The sequence below is a fragment of the Camelina sativa genome, chromosome 14 (genome assembly GCF_000633955.1).
Source record: "Camelina sativa cultivar DH55 chromosome 14, Cs, whole genome shotgun sequence".
NCBI lineage: Eukaryota > Viridiplantae > Streptophyta > Magnoliopsida > Brassicales > Brassicaceae > Camelina > Camelina sativa.
The window spans coordinates 11,195,796-11,204,952 of NC_025698.1; the positions used below are offsets into that span (position 1 = coordinate 11,195,796).

The 9,157-nt window shown below is 40.7% G+C and overlaps 3 protein-coding genes across 3 annotated transcripts in view; 1 reads left to right on the forward strand and 2 right to left on the reverse strand.

Moving 5' to 3' along the window:
- LOC104743466 overlaps positions 1–182 on the reverse strand; it is a 3,015-nt gene extending 2,833 nt beyond the window's left edge. Inside the window, exon 1 of the mRNA XM_010464545.1 lies at positions 19–182. Within this exon, the coding sequence (XP_010462847.1) occupies positions 19–182 (164 nt within the window). The remainder of the gene's footprint in view (positions 1–18) is intronic.
- LOC104740964 (FT-interacting protein 1-like) lies at positions 1,724–4,988 on the forward strand (the record flags this gene model as incomplete). Its single annotated transcript, XM_010461715.2, is given in 1 exon segment — positions 1,724–4,988. A coding segment is annotated over 1 exon segment (3,078 nt). The 3' UTR covers positions 4,860–4,988.
- The window catches only part of LOC104740963 (phosphoinositide phosphatase SAC1), a 10,890-nt gene continuing 6,710 nt past the window's right edge, over positions 4,978–9,157 (reverse strand). The window contains exons 5-17 of the mRNA XM_010461714.2: positions 9,038–9,148; positions 8,859–8,935; positions 8,435–8,622; positions 8,210–8,307; positions 7,994–8,127; positions 7,789–7,923; positions 7,287–7,671; positions 7,073–7,194; positions 6,667–6,777; positions 6,258–6,470; positions 5,871–6,056; positions 5,533–5,644; positions 4,978–5,428 (exon numbers count right to left, since the gene is read on the reverse strand). Coding sequence (XP_010460016.1) covers positions 5,177–5,428; positions 5,533–5,644; positions 5,871–6,056; positions 6,258–6,470; positions 6,667–6,777; positions 7,073–7,194; positions 7,287–7,671; positions 7,789–7,923; positions 7,994–8,127; positions 8,210–8,307; positions 8,435–8,622; positions 8,859–8,935; positions 9,038–9,148 — 2,124 coding nt within the window. The 3' untranslated portion in view covers positions 4,978–5,176. The remainder of the gene's footprint in view (positions 5,429–5,532; positions 5,645–5,870; positions 6,057–6,257; positions 6,471–6,666; positions 6,778–7,072; positions 7,195–7,286; positions 7,672–7,788; positions 7,924–7,993; positions 8,128–8,209; positions 8,308–8,434; positions 8,623–8,858; positions 8,936–9,037; positions 9,149–9,157) is intronic.

The window sequence follows — 9,157 nt, forward strand, 5'->3', positions numbered from 1 at the left end:
GCATCAGTGTGTGGTAACGCCTCAGTCTCTGTTGGGATTTGATCTTCCTCAGTATCCGATTGGATCTCCACCGTCTCGGGTTCAGGTCTGCTACTTTCAGCTTCTTTGTTTGTTGTCGCCTTCTTCAGTCGAGGCGACCGTCGATTCGGAAGCCGCGTTCCTCCTCCACGGGTCCGCGCCATGGCAACAATTCCACAAAAATTTGAGAGAATTTTGAGATTATTTTCTAGGGTTTTTTAAAATCGATTTGGGAATTGTAAACCTAGAAATCGATTTGGGGGTTTTTGTTTCTTCAGTTTGTAAAACGACGTCGTATTACAAATAATCAAGCGATGTCGTTTTTTCTAAACGGTAGGAACTAACGGGCAATTAACACCGTCATCGAGAATTAACATAGAGTTAACGTGATGCCTAAATCGACATGGTCAAACAAAGTTTGCTATTTTATGTAAAAGTCAGCCTAAACTTGGTGATTAAAATGATACTTTAAAAATTCGGGATTTATTTGTTCTAAATTTGAAAGTTGGATATTTTTTTTGCATTTTTCCCGTTAATAAACACAAACATAAAAAAAAATATTATTATTATAAATACATCATAGTATTATTTCATTCACCAAACAAACAACACAATCTTTTAATTGTTCAGTTAATTTATGGTAAATTGGTCGAGTCTTGTGACTCATGATAATTCGGATAGATATTTTGTTAATATACAAACTTAAAAAATTGAATGAATGATGTACTCTATTACTTTAATATTTTAACAGAAGCATATAAACAAAAATGCGTTTTCTAGCTTCAGAACAAATAAAGTCCATCCAAAAACTAAACATCGCTAAAACATTAACCGCTTTTTCAAATTTAATTAATCATTCAACCATACTTAGTGGCATACAGCCGTGAGAAAACGATTTAAAGTTATTATTGTTAATTTTCACATTTGATATGATTGCCTGCCTATATATTTATAGATCACATGATGGTAACGATCGATTTCACGTAGACATAAAACGAATATTTATTTCATAGTCGTTGTCGTTGTTGTAGTAAACTATATATAATAAAATAAATGAAACCAAATTAAAAGAACAAGATTAGTCCACTTTCTAATTATGTTAGGATAAGCAAACAAAAGCAGCAATGGCCACCACCACCAGAACCACGTTCGTCCATCAAGACAACGATGGTACGTCTCTTGTGACCCTACTCCACCTCACTCCCCCCTATTCCTCTTTTTTTTTTTTTTTTCCTCCTCATTTTTTTCCATTTGTATAAAATCATTCCATTATACGTACGAATAATTTGGTGAATCACCGACGAGGACAATATATATTCAAACCAAAAAAGAAAACCAAATGATTCATTAAAGCAAATACAAATCAAAGAATATTCTTAAGGAGTAGAAAAAAACAACAAAACTATTCAACTTGACAATATCCCAATTTCGTTTCTGTCTGTTTTCTTACCATTTTATTATAAAAACTATATATATATATACTTATTAAAAATTTGGGGAAAATCATTAAAAGATTAAAAAAAAAAAAAGAAATTGACGAAAATGACGTCGTCTTCTTGACCTCTCTCTCTCTCTCTTTCTCTGTTCCCCGAGTTTTACTCCTCTTTTAACACTCTCTCCTCGAAACATCAAAACTAAAACAAGCTATATGATACTTCTTTCTTCTTAGTTTCATCTCTCTTCTTCGCCGGAGGTTTTTGTTTTCTCTCTCTTCTTCTTCTTCTTCACCGAGTTTATTAAGAAACTAATAAATATTTCAAAGGATGAGCAAACTAGTAGTAGAAATCGTAGACGCGAGCGATTTGATGCCTAAAGACGGACAAGGCTCAGCGAGTCCGTTCGTAGAGGTTGAGTTCGACGAGCAGCGACAGAGAACGCAAACGCGTTTTAAAGATCTAAACCCTCAGTGGAACGAGAAGCTCGTTTTTAACGTCGGTAGTGACTTCAACAACCGTCTGAACAACAAAACTATCGACGTCACCGTTTACGACGACCGCCGTGATAACCAACAGCCTGGCAAGTTTCTCGGCCGTGTTAAAATCTCCGGCGCCGTTGTTCCTTTATCTGAATCTGAATCCGATGTTCAGAGGTATCCTTTAGATAAACGTGGTTTGTTTTCTCACATCAAAGGCGATATCGCTCTTCGAATCTACGCCACAGCTCCTTCTTCCGACGGCGGCGGCGATTTCGTCTCTCCTCCGCCGGATTTTTCCGAGAAAGTGACGAAAGGGGACAAGAGATTCGAATCTCACGAGTATCAAAATCAGAATCAGAATCATTTCCAGCAGTTTGAAGATGAAATTCACATGGAGACGATGAAGCCGACGAAGAAGAAAGAGAAGGAATCGAGGACTTTTCACTCCATCGGTGCTCACCACGGAGGAGGAGCTGCTGCTCAATCAAAACCTGCTTATCCTACTCCCCCTAACCAACCGGAGTTTAGGTCAGATTTCATGAGAGCTCCTGGACCACCGCCCGGAGCAGTAATGCAGATGCAACCTCCGAGGCAGAACCCAGAGTTTCAGCTGATTGAAACCAGTCCTCCTTTAGCAGCTCGTATGAGGCAATCGTACTATTACAGAAGCAGCGGAGATAAAACCTCGAGCACTTACGATCTCGTCGAGCAGATGCATTACCTCTACGTGAGCGTCGTCAAAGCTCGAGATCTTCCCGTGATGGATGTTTCCGGTAGCTTAGATCCTTACGTTGAAGTGAAGCTTGGGAACTACAAAGGCTTAACGAAACATTTGGAGAAGAATTCGAATCCGATCTGGAAACAGATCTTTGCCTTCTCTAAAGAGAGGTTACAATCTAATCTTCTTGAAGTCACTGTGAAAGATAAAGATCTTTTGACTAAAGATGATTTCCTGGGAAGAGTTCAGATTGATCTCACTGAGGTTCCTCTTAGAGTTCCACCTGATAGTCCTTTGGCTCCACAGTGGTACAGGCTAGAGGATAAGAAAGGGATGAAGACCAACAGAGGAGAGGTTATGCTTGCTGTGTGGATGGGAACTCAAGCGGACGAGTCGTTTCCAGACGCTTGGCATTCTGATGCTCATCGTGTGAGCCACTCGAACCTTTCGAATACGCGGTCCAAAGTTTACTTCTCGCCGAAGCTGTATTACTTGAGAATTCACGTGATGGAAGCTCAGGATCTTGTTCCGTCTGATAAAGGGAGAGTACCTGATGCGATTGTCAAGATTCACGCGGGTAATCAGATGAGAGCGACGAGGACGCCTCAGATGCGGACGATGAATCCTCAGTGGCATGAGGAGCTTATGTTTGTTGTGTCAGAGCCGTTTGAGGATATGGTGATGGTCTCGGTTGATGATAGGATTGGTCCAGGGAAAGATGAGATATTGGGGAGGATATTTATACCCGTGAGGGATGTCCCGGTGAGGCAAGAGGTTGGGAAAATGCCTGATCCACGGTGGTTTAACTTACAGAGACACTCAATGTCTATGGAGGAAGAGAATGAGAAAAGAAAAGAGAAGTTCTCTAGTAAGATTCTGCTTCGGGTTTGTATAGAAGCAGGGTACCATGTTCTTGACGAGTCCACGCATTTCAGCAGTGATCTTCAACCGTCTTCAAAGCATTTGAGGAAGCCGAGCATTGGGATTCTTGAGCTTGGGATTCTCAGTGCTAGGAACTTGATGCCTATGAAAGCTAAAGATGGGAGAATGACTGATCCCTATTGTGTGGCGAAATATGGGAACAAATGGGTGAGAACGAGGACTCTTTTAGACGCGCTTACACCTAAGTGGAACGAGCAATATACCTGGGAAGTTCATGATCCTTGCACCGTCATAACAATTGGAGTCTTTGACAATGGTCATGTCAATGATGGTAGTGACTGGAAGGACCAGAGGATTGGGAAAGTTAGAGTCAGGTTATCTACGCTGGAGACAGACCGGGTTTACACTCATTACTACCCGCTGCTGGTTCTTACACCGAGTGGTCTAAAGAAGAACGGTGAGCTTCAGCTAGCTCTGAGGTACACCTGCACCGGCTTTGTTAACATGATGGCACAATATGGAAGACCGTTGTTACCCAAAATGCATTATATTCAACCGATACCGGTCAGGCATATCGACTTGCTTAGGCATCAGGCGATGCAAATAGTTGCAACAAGACTATCAAGGTCCGAGCCACCGCTGAGACGAGAGGTTGTGGAGTATATGCTTGATGTAGACTACCATATGTTCAGTCTCAGGAGAAGCAAAGCTAATTTCAGCAGAATCATGTCGCTTCTCTCCTCGGTCACTCTGGTCTGCAAATGGTTCAACGATATCTGCACATGGAGAAACCCGATCACAACATGCCTTGTTCATGTTCTGTTCTTGATTCTTGTGTGCTACCCAGAACTGATTTTACCCACAGTCTTCCTCTACCTCTTTGTGATAGGCATGTGGAATTACCGGTACAGACCAAGACACCCACCTCACATGGACGCTCGTGTGTCCCAAGCAGATAACGCGCATCCAGACGAGCTTGACGAGGAGTTTGACACATTCCCGACCAGCAGACCAGCAGACATTGTCAGAATGAGGTATGACCGGCTTCGGAGCGTTGGCGGTAGAGTTCAGACAGTCGTAGGCGATCTTGCGACTCAAGGGGAGAGAATCCAAGCTCTACTTAGCTGGAGAGACCCGAGAGCAACTGCTTTATTCATCGTCTTCGCATTGATCTGGGCCGTGTTTATCTATGTCACACCATTCCAGGTGATTGCAATCATAATCGGGCTGTTCATGCTGCGCCATCCACGGTTCAGGAGCAGAATGCCTTCAGTACCTGCCAATTTCTTTAAGAGATTACCAGCCAAGTCAGATATGCTACTGTAAGTGTAAAAGACAAAAACCAAAAAGATTTATATTTGTTGTAGTGTGTATCAAAGAAAGTGGAGAACTTTGTAGAGGAGAGCGAAGGATAGTTTTTGCCTCTGGGGTTGAATCATTCGTATATTCTGACTATACGTGAGCTTTAATTATAAACGAACAATTTTTTTTGGGTACAAAAATATTGCTTTGGGTTTGTTCCCTTTCATATATATATCTACACAAACTGCACAATGAAACACATTCACAAACATGCAACGAAAAGAGAAGTGTCTCTGGCGTGAGACGTTATGTTGTTGAGGGCAAAACTATTGGTTTCATGATTAAATAACCTTTGGGATCTTATCATCTCCGACGAGCCATCTGGCTAGCCAACAAGGATCTACGGCAAAGTTTTTGCATTGCATTGGAATGATCCCGAGATCGCTACCGATCTGTGCGTAGTTATTTAAAGCTTTTTCCATCTCCGTTTCGTCTTCTCCAATATCCATCACATCAACTGTGTTCATGCGAACAACTTCCGCAAAGTCCTGTTCTAACTCATGATCGTTCTCAAACGGTTCCATCGCTGGGCACTGTTTAAATCGGATCATAAAAATAAACAGAATTTTGAGCTGTGTTTCTGCAATCTATCATCAATCTTATGGAATGCGTTTTAGGAAGATAAAAGAATCTGAACCTGACAGAACTGGGCGTAATGTCTGTAAATTTCGCTGTTTTCATCTTGGTCACCGAGGAGAGTACCACCATACCAACCATTGGCTTCATTGGTTGACGTAATCGATAGGTACCTATAAAATAAAACAATTGCAACAAAAGTGATTTGATGCAATGGAGAAGAAATCTGGATTTTTAGAATACAACCACTTTGCATTTGAGGTGTTAGATCATGGTTTGGTCAATAGTTGAGGGTATCACTCAATTTGAGTTTCCAAATAATAACCACAATTTAAAATTTTCAAAAATGCATTCTGAAGAATGTATACATTTCAGAGAGAAGAAAAGGAAAATCAGTACCTTTTAAAGATATCTTCTTGACGACCGTTGGACTCAGAAAGCCAGTCCAAGTTGCAGAAATCGTTGACTCGCTCACTCGAGGTCACTCCTTTCTCACTATCGTCTGCACCAGATTTTGTGGCAGAGACACTCTCTTCGGGCTTTCTTGAACCAAACAGCCAATTAGGGCTCTTGAGCTGAATCTCACTGCAGATAAGAAAGTCATGAAAAATAAGTGAAGACTCAAAATAGTCATGGTTTGGTTTGAACTAAAAATCTATTTTATTTTCTAAACTATAAACCAGCTTTCTACTTCCTTTAAGGAATAAAAAGAAAAGGATTTAGAAAAGTAAAAACAAACGCGTCATAAGATGAGGATAATTGGAAACTTTAAATGAGGATCATTACGCTGCATCAGGAGCCACACCAGTGCTTCCGGTGTTGCCACCTGGTCTTTGGTCTGTCTCGCTACAAAGCCTCACGTTCTTTATTGAACTGCATGTCTGCTCTATCAGTTTGTCAAACGAAGTCAGCTTCTTCCGTGAGAAATCATCTCTGAAAGCCGGAACTGGTGCAAGATTGATTCCAATACCACTCATGGGTTTAGGAATGGACTGGATACTGCAATAGACCCAGAATTAGATATCATACGCAACCAGAGGTTATGATCTTTATTTAATTGAACATCTTTGGTATTCCCTGAACTGGTTAGAACTGACATCCAGTTTCAGGCACCAACTCAAAATATTATTTGCCTATAATGAAGAGTAAGCCCATAATCTGAGATATATTAGGTTTTATTAAATGTAAATTTTACCCGCTTTCTGGGAAAATATCATCTCCAATCCCTGACACATGGAGATAATAGTCAGAATCTAGCTCCCAGAGTGCAGGTTTCCCTTCCTGAGGTTGAAAGTACCCCAAGAATCTGCTCGGAAAAAAGTCATTAGTAACTAGGACTAAAGAAAACAGAAACGAAGAAAAAACAGTTTGTAGCCAACATTTCCTCAGAGAATCCAATATTGGTAGTTGACATTATCAGTAATGCCTAAGGTAATAGTGGTAATGCCACAGTACTGTTGCTTATCTATATCATCAATGAAGCAATAACTCAAAAACTAATCTAAAAGCCTTCATCCTATTGCTACATCACTGGCAAACAAGAAATAATAAAACTTCGCAAGAAACTGAAGTGGTTTGTGCAAGAAAGAGAAGTATATTACAAGTTTATGGCGTCTTGCTTTTCGCCATCGGTGTAGGTATTGCTGTAGTATCGTTTGATAGACTTGAGAAACTCTCTAGATTGTGTCGTGGCCTTCCATTTCCCCTGCCTTTCTGGGAAAACCTATAATCCATTAAACGATATTACTGAATAAGCATTGCAATCGTTTTTTAAAGGAAGAATAACTGGTCAAACGTAAAAAGTGGTATTATTACAGTGTTATGAGCAGCTGAGCCGCCGTATTGTTGTGCAAGCGCATCTCCCATGCTCTGGTACATATCCATAAGTGCAGCAGCTATGCTACTGTCAGGGTCAACTTTAGGTGTATCGCTCAAACCCATTGCATGAAGCTGCCGGCCTAAAGCAGCCAAACCATATGCATACTGAGCTACATTTGTTCGATCCAAGCAGTCGATACAGTTAGTACGCAGAACACCACTTTGGTAACGAGGAGCTGAAGAATTAGCTCCATCGTCTTTTTTCTGGTGGCTTAGCTTCATCTCCTTCTCTCGGTTAGCAAGAGTGCTAAGTATATCATTTGCACTCTCGCCCCTTGAAAGTTCCGCAGAGTAAGCTCTTAGATCACGCAAAGAAGTTTCCCTGCAGTCACTATCTCTATTATAGCCAGTGCGCAGAATAACATATGGCAGTTTATAAAACAAACCAAATTTCTGATCAAATATGAGTAAGTAGCAGCTGTATCATCACAACAATCACCTTGCAGTGCTAGCATGACTAAGTTGGCTAGCCTTCTTCTTAATAATTTTAGGCTTGCCACTGAAGTATAATCCAGTCAAATCAAGGGCTTCGCTTGCCACAGCACCCAAAACAGCCAATACATTCGCCGACTTGCTTTAACATGGAAAACAGAAAGCAATGTGAGTTCAGATTAAACGTGGGGACAAAAATCTCACCATTTTACCTCTTTGCAAATTTATGGAAATCCCAGTGGATGAATTTGAGATGATTTTCTTCATGAAAAATCGAATTTAGATAACCCACTGCATTTGCAAACTCACGTCTTAGCACCATTTCCCTAGGCCTTTTCTCAACTGTCTGCATATTTCCATGGATATTTATCTGTAAGTACAAAGGGCATAACCATCTCTTGCTTAAAAAGGACATTATAAATATCGACCTTGATTAAGTTGAGCACGATAATCGGGTTCCCATATCGATCCACCAGGTCTTCAAAATGCATTTTGGTTGACTCGTATGTAGGGTCATACCTCTGTACTGAGGCCAAAAAAAACAGAATACAAAAGTCAGGAGCCATCCGTAAGAAGATAAGTAGATCAATAACCTCATGCACGTTAAAATGGTCTAGCAAAGATAACAGACGCATGTTACGTTAGTTTCTCACAGAAAATATCAGGCTTAGGACTAAATCTGGAGGCCTCTTGCGACCAAAAGAGTGGAATAGACCCTCGCATCTGCACCACTGAGCTCATTTTTCCCTTGCATGATCCAGCTTCATCATCAAGAACAAGTTGTTCAGTTTCAACATCATTTGCAACCCTTCCACGATCGTTCACTCCCCTTTTCAAGTAACTGCGACGAAACTTTTACAGAATGAAAAAGGCCACATATTTTACAGAAAATAATAGATATAAGCATTTAAGGTAGTCTAAAAGAGTTCATGCCACTCAATACTGTGTTCCCAAAGCCGCTATTAAAAAGGAGAGTTCTCCAAGATACAGGATATTACTAAGAAATGTCCTTAGAAAATCGAAACAGTCACTATGAATTTGTCATCCATGAGAAGCCTAATTAGAATGATTTCATACCGTGTGCCTGCAAAGTGTCGAGAACGTCTGGAGACTAGGGTAACACTGAAGTCTCTTCCATATATCGATAGCCTTATCTGCATAATGGGGTAAACCACCAAATAATAAAGACCCATTTAAAAATCTCCTGGTGGTAAACCTCGAAGTACATTGGTGAAGCCACAAGAGCCTACAAATACCTGCTTAAAATGCCCGTGAACTAACGCCAGTGTCCAAATAGTGTTGTTGCACCTTGATCGAATAGGCTCCGTCAGATACGCATTCCATACAAATATGTTATCATAGGGCACCCCTTCCTC